The sequence below is a fragment of the Diceros bicornis genome, chromosome 5 (assembly GCF_020826845.1).
Source record: "Diceros bicornis minor isolate mBicDic1 chromosome 5, mDicBic1.mat.cur, whole genome shotgun sequence".
In the NCBI taxonomy this organism is placed as follows: Eukaryota; Metazoa; Chordata; class Mammalia; order Perissodactyla; family Rhinocerotidae; genus Diceros; species Diceros bicornis.
This window is the reverse complement of record NC_080744.1, coordinates 2312404-2327276: the sequence shown is the minus strand read 5'-3', so window position 1 is coordinate 2327276 and position 14873 is coordinate 2312404. Positions and strand designations below refer to the sequence as shown.

Sequence of the window (14873 nt, the reverse complement as noted above, 5' to 3'; positions counted from 1 at the left end):
CAACAACTCTCATTTGAGCAAGACATCTCGGCAGGCTGTTCATAAATAACCAGTGATCGATAAACATAATGACTTTACCACTAATAAAATGCAAATATAAGATACCACATACCACCTATCCAAATGGCAAAGGCTGTTATTACAGCCCCATATTGTACCTCCTTGGGGTGGTGCTGGAAGTTAGTAAAGCGTTTCTCAAGACTCGTTTGGTAGCTGTATCAAAGCCTTTAGAATGTAATACTTTATTGATCCAGCAATTCCAACTCCAACAGCATGCTCAAGGCAACATTATGTATGATTCTAAAGGTTGGGGAAGAATGGAAGGATTCAACAGTGGGACTGGTTGAGCAGATTTTTTTTTCTTTAATTATTTATTTTTTCCCCCAAAGCCCCAGCAGATAGTTGTAGGTCATAGCTGCACATCCTTCTAGTTGCTGTATGTGGGACGCGGCCTCAGCATGGCCCGGCAAGCGGTGTGTCGGTACGCCCGGGATCAAACCTTGGCTGCCAGCAGCAGAGCGCGCGCACTTAACCACTAAGCCACAGGCCGGCCCAAGCAGATTTTGATACAGCCATGCAAATGGGATTCTGTGCAGCCCTTCAAAGTGATGTTGCAGAAGCAAGTTCATTGACTGGAGTAGTTGTTAAATCCAGTGCTCATTTTGTTGAAACTCTCAGCAACATTTACTACAATTGATGTTGGCATTACTCTATGACAAGACACTTTCCAGGTTTCTCTCCTAGTTCATCAGACATCGACACTGTGTGGTCTGCTTTGCAGGTGTTTACCTCGATTCAACTTCTAAGTGGAAACACCTCAAGGCTGTGACCTCATCCATTTTCCATTTACATTGTCTCCTTCGCAGGTATATTTACACTCACAAATACGAGATTCATCTGTCAGGGTCTAAACTCCAGCTGCCCATTTTAGGTCTCCATTTGAATGATTTAACGCGTAAGCTCCTCAGGCTTGAAATGACCAAAATTAGAACTCCTGACTCCTCTCCTTTTCCAGCCTCTGCCTTCCTCTTAGGTTAGGATCTCCTGGCAGCATGCAAAGCGATTGACTGCCCCCCTTGAGACACATTTTCTCTTGGTTTATAGAACTCCGTGCTTCCCCTTTTCCTCCTCTGCTTGCTCCTCTTCTCCCCCTTCTGTAAATGTAGGGGTCACCCAGGTCTCGTTCATTAGCCCTCTTAGCTAATCATATTTCCTCCAAGATGATCTTCAAGCCCACAGCTTTAACTGCCGTCTGTGCTCAGGTTGGTTCTTTTCCCGGCTGTCTGTGGCACACTCGGTGCGCCTGCTGTACAGGTAGGTAAGGAAGGAGCAGGACAGTCGTCGTGCTCCAAGGATGTGAGGCAGCTGGCACTCTCAGATGCTGGAGTGCATATTGGGCCAGTCGCTTTGGAAAATTGCTGTTGAATGTAATGTATACTTTATGACCAAGAAATTCTACTCTTAGATATACACCCAACAGAATCACATACATATCCCTATCAAAAGACATATGCTAAAATTCGTATATTCATAACAGCATTATTTGTAATACACCAATAGTGGAAACTACCCAAATTCCCATCAGTGGTAGAATGGATAAATACAATGTGTATATCCACACAATGGACATGAAGGAACCATGTGGATGGATCACTAACAATGTGTGAAAGAAACCAGGTGCAAAATAGTACATACCGTATGATTCTGTTATATAATAGACAAAACTTGGCAAATAAATCAGTGAGAAATCAGGCTGATGATTGTGAAGGGGGCGTGGAGTGGGGTATTGTGATGCGCAGGGGGCAGGAGTGAGCTTCTGGGGTGAGGGTAACGTTTCTTAATCTTGCTAACAGGGTGTGCAGTTTGTGAAAATGCATTGAGCTGTATGTACACTAGTAATAGGGGGCTTTTATGTATGTATCGTGTACTTCAATCTAAAAGTTTTTAAATACCTGTAAAAAAAATTGCCTTCGTGGATCTCATGTGGGATGAGACTAGTGACTCCAAAATTTTATCCCATACCTGAGCTCTAGACTCATGCCACTGCCTGCCAGATACCTCTGCCTGAATGTCGGATACGCATCTCAAAATGGAAATCTTGCTTCTCCCTTCTCGAACCTGTTATTTCCCCAGTCTCAGTACTGTCCACCCAGCCGCTTAGGCTTAAATCCTACAGGTGATCCTTGATTCCTCTTCCCCCTACCTTGCACTGCCGTTCAGTTACCAGGTCCTGTCGGCTCTTCCACTCCCCAAACACACCCACTTCTTGCCGGGTCTGGTCTTGACCACGTCATCTCTGTCGCAAACTTCTGCAGTAGCTTCGTGACTGGTCTCCTCACTTCTTCCCTTCTCATGACCTCGTCTCCACGTGCTAGTCTTAGTGATCTTTAAAACCAGATCTGCTCAACACCTTCCCGTTGCCTGACATCCACATTCCTTGCTGTGTCTACAAGGCCCGTCATGCCTTGATCCCTAACCCTTTCCATACTCGCCACCGAATTTTCTCCCCCGATCGTTATACCTCATTCCCGATGGCAGAATACTCTTGCTCCTGTGCAGCCTGCACACGGGCCCTTGAATCTCAAGAAGTTGTGTCACCATCATTGACTCCCTGTGACAACCTCTTCCCGCCTCCAGCACCCCATCTGAAGTTGCCCATGTCATTCTTATTTTCACCGTGGTTCATATTTGGCATTTTCTTGTTTGTTTTAGCGTGTGGCTTGCCCCATTTGAAGGTAAGATCATGAAAATGCAGCCCTTGCCCTTCTGGTTTACCACTGGATTCCCAGTACCTGGAACATTAGGCCCTCAGATATCTAATGAATGAGTATAATACAGTACAGAAAAAAGCACATTTAGTATGTATAGTATGATCCCAAAATATTTTTGTAGGAAAAAATAAGCATAGAGAAAAATCTGGAAGGACATATATCAAAATATTAACAGATGATCTCTGGTGGTGGAATTGGTGGTCATTAAAATTTTTGTCTGAGCCGGCCCTGATGGCGTAGTGGTTACAGTTTGGCACACTCCGCTTCTGCGGCCTGGGTTCGGTTCCTGGGGGCAGAATCACACCATTCATCTGTAGGCCGACACGCCGTGTTGGTGGCTCACATAGAAGAACTTAGAAGGACTTAGAACTGTGTACTGGGGCTTTAAAGATTTACATCTGAAGTAGCTTGGAGACATAGAGATGAGTTCTAGAAGATCTTCAAAGCTTGTGAGGGATATATAAAATTGCACCCTTTCCTATTATAACCCTGATGTCAATGAACATACCCAATGATTAGCTGTCAACTTATTTTAAGTTACCTTTGAACTTCAAAATTCTGGACACGTTTCATCTTAAAAAGGTGTTTGCAAACATGGATACATCATACTGCTCACATGACAACAGACCACACCTAGCTGTTTGGAAATGAGAACACCCTCTGAGATTGTGTGTAGGGGTTGGGGGGATAGGTTCAGGTATGTGGATTTTTCTGAGTAGAGAGCCTTTAGCTTTCATTAGATTCTCTAAGAAGGGTGGGTCCATGCCCTCCACCTTGCCAGATTTCTTACCATGTGACATCCCCTTTCCCAGAAGAAGCTCTTTGAGAAAAGACAATGGAGTTGTGGAAAAGCCCAGTGGCCAAAACAAACGATTTGTTGCCTAAAATCCATCCATTGAGGAAAGGCTACCCTTATTAAAATATGAAGGCCCTTTGAGGGAGAAGGACTGAGTATTAGGGCCATTATCAGTTACTTATTTATTAGAAAAATTTTTTTGCATTTGTTTTATTGAGGTAACATTGGTTTATAACACTATATAAATTTCAGGTATACATCATTATACTTCAATTTCTGTGTAGATTACATCATGTTCACCACCCAAAGACTAATTACAATCCATCACCACACACACGTGTCTCATCACCCCTTTCACCTTCCTCCCTCCCCCCTTCCCCTCTGGTAACCACTAGTCTAATCTCTGTATCTGTGTGTGTGTGTTTGTTGTTTTTGTCTTCCACTTATGAGTGAAATCATAAGGTATTTAGCTTTCTCTGTCTGACTTATTTCGCTTAGCGTAATACTCTCCCCCCCCCCCCCAAAGCCCCAGTAGATAGTTGTATGTCATAGCTGCACATCCTTCTAGTTGCTGTATGTGGGACTCGGCCTCAGGATGGACGGAGAAGTGGTGCCTCGGTGCGCGCCCGGGATCCGAACCCGGGCCACCAGCAACGGAGCGCGTGCACTCAACCACCAAGCCACGGGGCCGGCCCTACTTAGCGTAATACTCTGAAGGTCCATCCATGTTGTTGCAAATGGCACAGTTTCGTCTTTTATGGCTGGGTAGTATTCAATTGTGTATAGATGTATACATATACCATATCTTCTTTATTTATTCATCCATTGATAGGTACCAGGTTGTTTCCAAGTTTTGGCTATTGTGAATAATGCTGCAATGAACATAGGTGTGCAAATATGCTTTCACATTCATGTTTTCATGTTCTTCAATTACATACCCAGCAGTGAAATAGCTGGATCAAATGGTAGCTCTATTAATTTTTTAAGGAATCTCCATACTGTTTTCCATAGTGGCTGCACCAGTTTGCACTCCCACCAGCAGTGTATGAGAGTTCCCTTCTCTCCACATCCTCTCCAACACTTGTTATTTCTTGTCTTGTTATTTATAGCCGTTCTAATGGGCGTGAGGTGATATCTCATTGTAGTTTTGATTTGCATTTCCCTAATAATTAATGATGTTGAACATCTTTTCATGTGCCTGTTGGCCATCTGTATATCTTCTTTGGAAAAATGTCTCTTCAGATCCTCTGCCCATTTTTTAATTGGCTTGTTAGTTTTTTTGTTGTTGAGATGTATGAGTTCTTTATATATTTTGGAGATTAACCCCCTTATCAGATGTATGATTTGCAAATATCTTCTCCCAATTATTATGTTGTCTTTTCATTTTGTTGATGGTTTCCTTTGCTGTGCAGAAGCTTTTTAGTTTGATGGAGTCCCATTTTTTTTTTCCTATTCTTTCTCTTGCCTAAGGAGACATGGTATTCAAAAAGATGCTGCTAAGACCAATGTCAAAGAGCATACTGCTTATGTTTTCTTTTTTCTTTCTTTCTTTTTTTTTTTTTTTTGGTGAGGAAGATAAGCCCTGAGCTAACATCCATGCTAATCCTCCTCTTTTTGCTGAGGAAGACCGGCTCTGAGCTAACATCTATTGCCAATCCTCCTCCTTCCCCCCCCCCCCCGCCGCCAAAACCCCAGTAGATAGTTGTGTGTCATAGTTGCACATCCTTCTAGTTGCTGTATGTGGGATGCGGCCTCAGCATGGCCGGAGAAGCGGCGCATTGGTGCGCGCCCGGGATCTGAACCTGGGCCACCAGTAGTGGAGCGCGCGCACTTAATCACTAAGCTACAGGGCCGGCCCTGCTTATGTTTTCTTGTAGGAGTTTTATGGTTTCAGGTCTTACATTCTAGTCTTTAATCCATTTTGAGTTAATTTTTGTGTATGGTGTAAGATAATGGTCTATTGTCTTTTTTTTTCATGTGGCTGTCCCGTTTTCCCAGTACCACTTATTGAAGAGACTTTCAGGGCCATTATCAGTTATTAACCCCTCATTGCAAACTGCTGTATCTCATCCTTCCACAAACACTGCACTTGGGATCTTTTCAACACCAGCAAGGAGAGGACTCTTGAGAAGTAGAGGTCCAGAGGAGACAGCCTGAGGCCTCAGCAAGTGAGACAGCTGTGACAGAACATGCCAGCTGCTGCATGTTCTAACACATAACTGAAACAACAGTCTCTCTCAGGAAACGATACTTAATACAGTGGAAGTTCCTATTGTGCTGTGACCCATTAATATTTTAACCCTCTGATGAGCTCAACCTTCAGATTAAAACGCTGCTCTAGATAAATGATCCTGCATAGCTGCAGTAGTGTGGAGTAAGAATTACTGCTCAGTGAGGAGGTATAGAGAGGCGAGACAGTACAATGTGGGTGAGGCAAATAACCGGGGTCATCTTGGCCCTGACCCTTACCAGCTGTGTGACCTTGAGCAACTTAACCTCCCTGTGCCTGTTTTCCTCATGTATAAATTAAAGGTAATGGGCATTAAGTTGCACAGTGAAGAAGCAGCACTTAGTGCCTCATAGAGGAAGCATTTAATGTGGTCTTAAGGAATGAGAGGAGTGGTTTAAAGCCCCTTTCCCAATCCACCCCTTTTTTTAATTCAGAAGACCTGTCTAAAATGAAGCCGAGAGTCCAAGCACCGTGAAAGTGGAGCTTCACAGGGTGAACACGCCGGTTGGGGCCTCGGCTCCACAGAAAACATGTGGCTGGCACAGGGTCAGCGTGAAGCCTCCGTTTCAGTTCTGTCTGCCTGCTCTGGGCGGTCACCACCACAAGAGGTCACAGTGAATTCCACAGTAGATTGGGACCCACCTCATCTTACTATTTAATAGGGATATTTTAAAACACAAGATTAAATTCCTGTGCTTATAAGGCAGAGAAGCAGTTCATGGGCACCATCCAGTCTGTAATCATGTCCTCTTTGGTGCAAACTGCGATTTAAATTAGTCACCAGTGCTTGACACATTGGGATGGTTTACCTGAAACTCCCGATTTCCCACAAATGGCCAGGTAGGCCGGCATTCCTGCCTGGCCACACCTGGCTGAAGCAGAACAGCGCAGGACTGCCGAGCGCCCGTGGCTGGGCTGGGTGCTCCCGTCTGCCCAGCGCCTGCCACCTCTGGTTTCCCCACACGGAGCCTGAGTGCTGGCTCCTCTCGCAGTGGAGAATCGTGCCCACTCCCCTCCTGTCCTGGCTGCCTGGCCCCTGCTCTGAGGGACCTGCACGTGGCAATGCCTCGTGCTGATTCCTGCTCTGAGGTCAGCCGTGCTTCAGCTGATTAAACACAGGCGTCTCTGCTGCTCCCCTCCCTGCTGCTCCTCCGCTGCTCGTCTTGCAGACTTCTGCTCCCTGTTCGTTCCCAGATGCTACTGATCCCAGCCGCTTCTAGTTCCTGCCTTATCTCACTCCGGAACTTATTGCCTGGTTCTGGCAACTTGCCTGCTCTTAGTTAACTGCCTTGCTTCCTCTCTTTTCACCTTGCTGAATCCTAAATGCACCCTATCTTTCTAGCCGTTGACTGTGTTCCTGAAAAGATCTCAAAAAGCCCATCTTTAACTATAGAAGCAAGTATTTGTTGACTGAATGAGGGAGACTTGGTATCCAGTTTCCATTTATAACTTTCTAACCATCATTCATATTTAGTTCTATGGTTCTGTAAATGGACCAGCCTTGTCTGTCTGTTTCACTACCACTCTCAAGACCCAAATTGTACATTGTTCCAAGCAATGTATTAGCTTTTGAATTTATGCCTTGATTTCATCTTTAACTTCAGTTTTTCCAGGCTATTCTTAAAATTAAAGCTAAGTCTTGCTCTTCTAACATCAGGCCCCTTCTAACATTCTCCTCCAATTTTCCATCTTCTAACCACAACTCAAATTGCCACTTCATCCTTTACTGTTAATTCACTTATCACTACATTCAGATTCAGTTTCCTTCAGGAATTTTCAATTGTCATTTTAATTTTTTAATCAGTATCTCTTCCCCAAAAAGCTAATTTTCTTTGAAAGAAATGTCTTCTATCCCAGGTTCTTTGTAATATTGAGGTTACTCCTGCATGGGAAACACTCTTTGTACCTCTACCTAAAGACTTCCTGTCATCCAGGTTGATTCTGGGCTGTGTTGCAACACCATAAACTAAAAGGTAAGGAAGGAGACGGCGCTGAGTGACTTCACCCAAAACAGCAAAACAAGCTGCTTCTGAGTAAACTTTATGTCTTCTAAATGTAAAAATTGTGGGAACTGTGTGTTTTTAAATTTCCAGTGCCAAAAGGTAATTATGTAACAACTATCATGGTAATATCCTGAAACAAAGGTTTTCACTATCATTAGAATAAATTTGTGACTTGAAATTTGAACAATTTGAAAATTGCTTAATATACTGTTAGGACTCTTATGATGATAAAAACCTAAGCTAGACTAAAACAATGATTCAGAAAATTTTAAATATCTTTGTTTTTCTTAAAATGGACAGCGTATGACTAGCATAGAAATAATGAACCTGGGCCGGCCCCATGGCATAGCGGTTAAGTGCGTGAGCTGTGCTGCTGGCGGCCCGGGTTTGGATCCCAGGCACGCACCAATGCACCGCTTGTCAGGCCATACTGTGGCAGCATCCCATATAAAGTGGAGGACGGTGGCCATGGATGTTGGCCCAGGGCCAGTCTTCCTCAGCAAAAAAAAGAGGAGGATAGGCATGAATGTTAGCTCAGGGCTGATCTTCCTCACACACACACAAAAGAAATAATGAACCTTTAGTTTTTGAGTGGAAATGTATCATTAGATTTTTTATATATTTTCATATTTTTCTTAGAAGACTATGCAGAAAATATTTTTCCTATAAAACTTTGTAAAGTATACCATCATGTTTATTATAACTTAATATCAAAATTTCATAAAATACAAATTTAAGCAGAACATTCTAAAGTTTACCATAATTTTATTGTAACTTAATATCAAAATTACATAAAATATAAAATTAAACAGAAAATTGGTGAATTTTGCTTCTTCAGATGGTCTTTAAGAATCTCAGAAACCTTGAAGTTTGCTGAAAATAGAAAATATTCATAAAATTAAATAGTTTAGAGACCTGTTATTGTCCATTTCTTAATATTTAGTTTTAGTTAATTTTAAAAACAGGTGAATACTTGCATTGTTTCAAATTCAAAAGGGGACACAGTGAAAAATAAGTCAGTCTCACAGTCTACTTCTGCTCCCCAGAAGCAACTATACATCCTTATAGACAGCCTAATCATACATGAGCCTGTGTGTACGTGGGGATATGCTTTAAACACACACACAAGTGGCAGAGTACTGTGAACACTATTCTACACCTTTTTTCAATTAGTAATACATTATATTTATCTATAATTTTTAAAACTAATCCCTTCCTTTATGGCTTTGACATTTAAATAAATTAGAAAAGTTCTGAATAAGTATACACATTTAAATGGATATACACTTAAACTGTTTTGCTATTACAAAAACTACAGTAAAAACAGCTGTACCTACTTCTGTGCACAAGCTAAGTGTACCTGTCGGATAAATTCCTAGAAATGGAATTGCTGGTATATGCAGTTAGGTCCTAAGAAACCTTGTCAAATTCCCCTCCATAAAGGTTTTTACCATTTCTTATTCTGACCAACTATGTGTGAGAATGGGTATTTCTCCCCTACGTCACCATATTGTGTTTTTTAAATAAAACAACTGTATTTGAGAGTACACGTTCAAACAGGATTGACCTTATCTACTTTGACTATGTTTCTGTGATTAACTCTGCAATATGATTTCACTGTATCTTGAAAATTTTTTCTCAAAAATAAACATACATCAACTTGTTTGATCCAGCACTGAAAAAATTCCTCAAATAATCAGTACTAAATTATAGCCTGGAAATTATGTCAGGCTTTTCAGCACCCGAGTCCACAGAGGATGAAGGGACCAACCATCTCAACAGTGAGCATCAGCTGGAAGCTCAGGAGGGACAGGCACAGGTGGCCTCGCAGGCGGTGTGCTGAGACGCTCACAGACAGCTGCATACAGTGCCCGGAACACACACCACCTCTGCCTGGCAGGCAGGGAGCATTACAAGAACTGGACCTGGTGTGTGTGCCACCAAAATTAATAAAGCAGGTAACTTCCTCCTGTGGTTGATTTATTTATAGCCCAACTCCTTAAGAAAAAGAAGATAAAATGTTTGCAGAGATAGATGGAATAAAAACATAGAAGTAGGTACATGAGGAAATTCAGGTAAGGGGACAGTTAGGGTCAGAAAAGATGGAGCCAAGGCTGCGCCCCACACTTACGCTGGTGATGCCCCTGCAGCTGTGCAGGTGGGTTGTGCTTCCTGCAGCTCAGGCAAGGGGAGTCTATCAGATTTACAGTCTCCCCAAGATAAACAGGTGTCTGGGACGGAAACAGACCTGTTCAGAGTTCCCAGTACTGGTTTCATAGCAGAATGTTTTATGCCAAATCTCAATTCGGTAAAAGTCAATCTAAAGGTGGACAAAATACGTGCCAGGCAGATGGCCTCAGAGGCGACTTAGTCCTGGGGTCACAAAATCAAATGCTCTCGGGCATCCAGGTGTGGACAACATGAGCGAGGAGACTGTAGAAGAGCGCGTGCCCTTACCTATAGGCGGCCCACCAATTTTTTTTTAGGGTTCACTGTGGGCTAGGTGAAGTCAAACACACTAGGCTTATGCAATAGGGGCTAGAATATCTGCGACCTTTAAGAGAGTATCTGTCTGGTTATATTGCTGAAACTAAGCAGTGCCTGGAACACAGTATGAATCAAATACGCGTCAAATGAGTGAATCCAAGAATAAAATTTAGAATATCTCATGAAGTGAATGGACTTTAATCCTCTATGAGTACTGAGCAGCAAAAAGAATGCATAAATTCTTTTCCAAGAAATATATAAGAAACTGTTAGTCAAAGTTTCAAGGTTGGGAAGCAGAGGTATTTTTCCTTTTCAATTTTATACTTTTAAGCATTGTTTGAAATTTTTATCATATGTTCATTTTTATTTGAATAAATATGTTAATTACCAAAAGACAACTGAGCTGGGTTCAAGATTATATTCTCTGACAAGAACCTAGAGGGCAGTTATCTGGTTACTTGTTCTTAACCGAAGGTGGGAGCTTTTTCAAAATACAATTAACTGAGAAATTGCATGTTAGGATGCCCGAATCCAAGGGAAACAGTGTTGAAAACGCCTATTCCTGGGCCCTACAACTAGAGAGTTATTGACCAGTCTGGGGTGGGGTCCTGGAACTAGACATGCTGGAGGACATGGATGCAGGTGATCTATAGATCACTCTGAGAACCACTACCCACCAGGTGCTGCTTTCTCTTTTCCCCCATAAACTCCCTCTAACCCCAGCCCCTCACCACCAGCACACTCACACCCAGCACCCCACCACTTCTTGCTGCCAATTTAAGGCAGATTACCTAGGCTTTGAGAATCAACCATGCGGAGGGCAGGGCTGACCTCTCGGGACGGTGAGAGCATCACCAGGAGTCAGCCTGTAGAACCAGCCCCCTCCACAGCTGGACCAAGATCTGCCTCAGGAAACAGTTCTCGATCTGCTTCATTCACAAACGTGCCATCAAGTACACGATTCTATGTCACACAGCATGACCACAGTAAGTTCAGCCAGAACATTTCCAGTGGGCTACTGTAGACATTTTCAAAGAAACACACCTACAAAACATCTGCTTTTTAGCAATGTAACCAGGAGACAGCTCCTTCTGCTGTTGCTGTGGGCACACTTACCTGTCTTCTATGGTCTTACTGGAAGGATAAAAAACTTTGAATGAAAATCCACTTCTTGGAAAAGAGCCCTTTGGGGAGAAAAATGCCTGTAAGTGAATACTCAACTGGTATAAAAGAATTCTTATTTTTTAAATCAAATTCCTTGGCATGACTTAAGTTACAAGATGTGACTACAAAGTAATGAGGCAGATTTCTGCGTGATATTTATAGAGAGAAGGTATTACTATGACCCACCTGAAGCAAAAGTCTTTCAAGCTGGCTGACAGTCTTATGCTAACAGGTGTGACTGGAAATGCTCAGGGGAGGTGCTACTTAGTAAAGAAATAGACAGCACTGTGTGATGCTCAATACATTTGAAAGCCACTCAAACATGTTCAAGAAATCTTTCCTGGCCCTCTCGCCAGTGAAAATCTGAGTTTACTGCCCCTCTCCTGTGCCCGTAAAGCAGCTGAGCAGTAATCACGTACAGTTGTCTGTCCGTTCCTAAAGCCTAAAGGCAGTGAGCAGGGACCGTCTTTTCTGGCCCATCACAGGCACTCATCAATGTGAGGAAGTATCAAGAAGGGATGAAGCAATGTCAAAAGCAAGTTTGGGCTCGCCCAAAAGGTAAAAAAGATGCAATGATGGTGTAGAAGGTGGTTGTTTACTCACCTATAGGATGAAAAGTGGAAAAATCCAGAAATAAAGTGTTTTCAAATAGAATATTAACTATGAGAATGCCCAAAGAGTTCAATTTAAATAAGGAAATAGCCTCACTGTGAAAGATTATTGGAATGTGAAGAAAGATTCTACAAAAATCAGGCCACAAATTTCAAACAATGAAACCAAATCTGTTGACTACGCTCATCCTTAGAGCAGCGGTTCTCAATAAGAGACAAATTTTGTCCCCTAGGGGACATTTGGCAAATATCTGGAGACATTTCCCATTGTCACAACTGGGTACTGCTCCTGGCATCTGGTGGGTAGAGGCCAGGAGTTCTGCTCAACATGCTACGAGGCACAGGACAGTGCCCACAACACCTAACTATCTGGTCCAAAGTGTCAATACTTCTGTGGCTGAGAAACCCTGTCTTAGAGGAAGCTGGACAAAGTGAATGTGTGTTTGAGGAAAGCAGTAACCAGTAGTAAAGCATGATGTTTCTAGAAATGACCTAGATGAAACAAAAAAGTATTCAAGTCTAAAATTCACAAGACTTGACGAAGCATACAGATTAAAAATCACTAGTGAAGATATTTGTTTGACATAAACAACGTTTATGCACATTTATTCCCCAAGTTCAAAAAGTCAATCATACTTCTGTAGAAATTCAGAAGCAACTTCAGGATTCTGAAGCAATCTCAAGGTTCTGCATAAAAATGAAATAATAAAATGTATCCCAATAAGAATTTCCACACTCATCAGGCTTAGATTTTTGGGACTTGGGCAATTTCGAAAAACCAAAATCATCCTCAAAAGACAAGTGCCATTAATATACTTAAGGAGAATGGGATACAGGCTCTGAAAGCAATTTCCAGAAAGGAATCCCAAGGTACGCTACTCTGAAGGGGAAAATACTCATTTGGATTTATAAGTTTTGCTGCATTTGTTTTTTAGAAAAAGTCACATTACTTTATAGTCACACAATATATTGAAAGTTTAAAAATTTTCTGTGTGTTGGGCCGGCCCCGTGGCTTAGCGGTTAAGTGCGCACGCTCCACCACTGGCAGCCAGGGTTTGGATCCCGGGCGCACACCAACACACCACTTCTCCGGCCATGCTGAGGTGGCATTCCACACACAGCAACTAGAAGGATGTGCAACTATGACATAAAACTACTGAGGCTTCAGGGAAAAAAGGAGGAGGATTGGCAATAGATGTTAGCTCAGAGCCAGTCTTCCTCAGCAAACAGAGGAGGATTAGCATGGATGTTAGCTCAGGGCTGATCTTCCTCAAGAAAAGAAAAAAAAAATTCTGTGTATACCAAATTAATTCAGTGTTTCATTAATAGTATATTTTTACTCCAACAGTAATTTATTAAAGCTGTATCTTAAATTTAAAGAAATAACCCTCTCCTCTTGACAAACTATGACTGCGTAACGTTAACTGCATTCTTACAGGGTTCACGCAGAGGCATTCGGTGTTGGTCAAGGTGAAAGGGTCGTATTTGTCCGCGATGACAAGCAGATCAGGCACAGGGTACACTCTCAGGGCGTAGTCGTATGCCCAGTAGACCGGGCACACGTAGAGCGGGAGAGGAGTCAGGTGTCCCTGGGACAAGATGGTCTTTACAAACTACAAAAGGGTGATACAAAACAAACTTCAGTTCTTTTGTGAACGTTAAGATAGCTAACAAATAATTGCTAATTAAACATTAATTACCAAAAAGACTTAGAAAATTTGAGAAACAATTGGGAAAACTGAATCACAGAGCTTTGGGAAACACTGATATAAAATGAAATGAACTATCCTGTATTTTAGGAGAAATCTATGAGTTTTCATTTAATACCATATACCATAAAAGCTATTCCCCCAAATAAGTCATATTGGAGCCACTGTACTTATAGCTGTATAATAAGCTCATTTACTAATTCTGTTCATCTAAAAGTAATTCCACAGCTTGAGTAATGCCAAGAATAGATATTTAGCCAGCATACACTTTAAATATTATAAATACTAAAAATACTCTCTATGACCTACTTCCATACATCATAAGTGGGGGTACATGAAACCAGGGATTTACAACTGTATGTCAGGGAATCTTAGAGCTACAAGATAAACACTACACCTCCTACTGATGTGGACATACCATATGAAATATTTAATAAACATCATAAACATGAACATTTTATTAAAATATATATATATTTTTTGAAGTACAACATGATTCATGAGTTCTAAAGGCAAAACAAGAAGCTCCAAAGAAATTTCCTGCTCATTCTGGGCTTTCCTCTGCCCATTCGGGGATACTTCACTAAGAAAGTTGAGACACACTGACTTAGTAACAAAAATTAGCTTACTGGCAAGAGTATGTTCAAATTATTTTGAACTATAAATAGACATAACAAAAGGGCAAATTATTAAGTGGCTTAACAAAATTTTATATAATGCAACATGTACGACACTTTATAAAGAAGACTTAAACTTACATGGTTAGGAATATCCAAATTGTTACTAGGAAAACGGACACAGTTTCTGCACATTTTATTCACTAAGTCTTCACGAAAGACAATAATTTCTTGTGTACAATACTGAATTCTGAAATGAAAACGCTAGTTGAATCTGACTTCCACAGGACAAAATATGAGAGAATTTTAAAGGCAAAATGTTTTATAATACAAAGCCATCCCACTTCCCATTGTTCACTACAGCAAAAATGCAACCAGAATTTACCTATTCATCCATTTATTTGACAGTTATTTACTGAGCTATTTTTTTTTTTTTCTGAGGAAGACTGGCCCTGAGCTAACATCTGTTGCCAATCTTCCTCTTT

General features: G+C 41.7%; 1 protein-coding gene across 2 annotated transcripts in view; it reads right to left on the bottom strand.

Moving 5' to 3' along the window:
• Positions 1-8545: 8545 nt before the first annotated feature.
• The window catches only part of POLE2 (DNA polymerase epsilon 2, accessory subunit), a 343546-nt gene continuing 337218 nt past the window's right edge, over positions 8546-14873 (bottom strand). For both annotated transcript variants that reach the window (XM_058540622.1, XM_058540621.1), the window contains 4 exons: positions 14530-14638; positions 13499-13675; positions 11404-11471; positions 8546-8673 (listed from right to left, as the gene is read on the bottom strand). In XM_058540622.1, the coding sequence (XP_058396605.1) occupies positions 8655-8673; positions 11404-11471; positions 13499-13675; positions 14530-14638 (373 nt within the window). In that variant the 3' untranslated portion in view covers positions 8546-8654. The remainder of the gene's footprint in view (positions 8674-11403; positions 11472-13498; positions 13676-14529; positions 14639-14873) is intronic.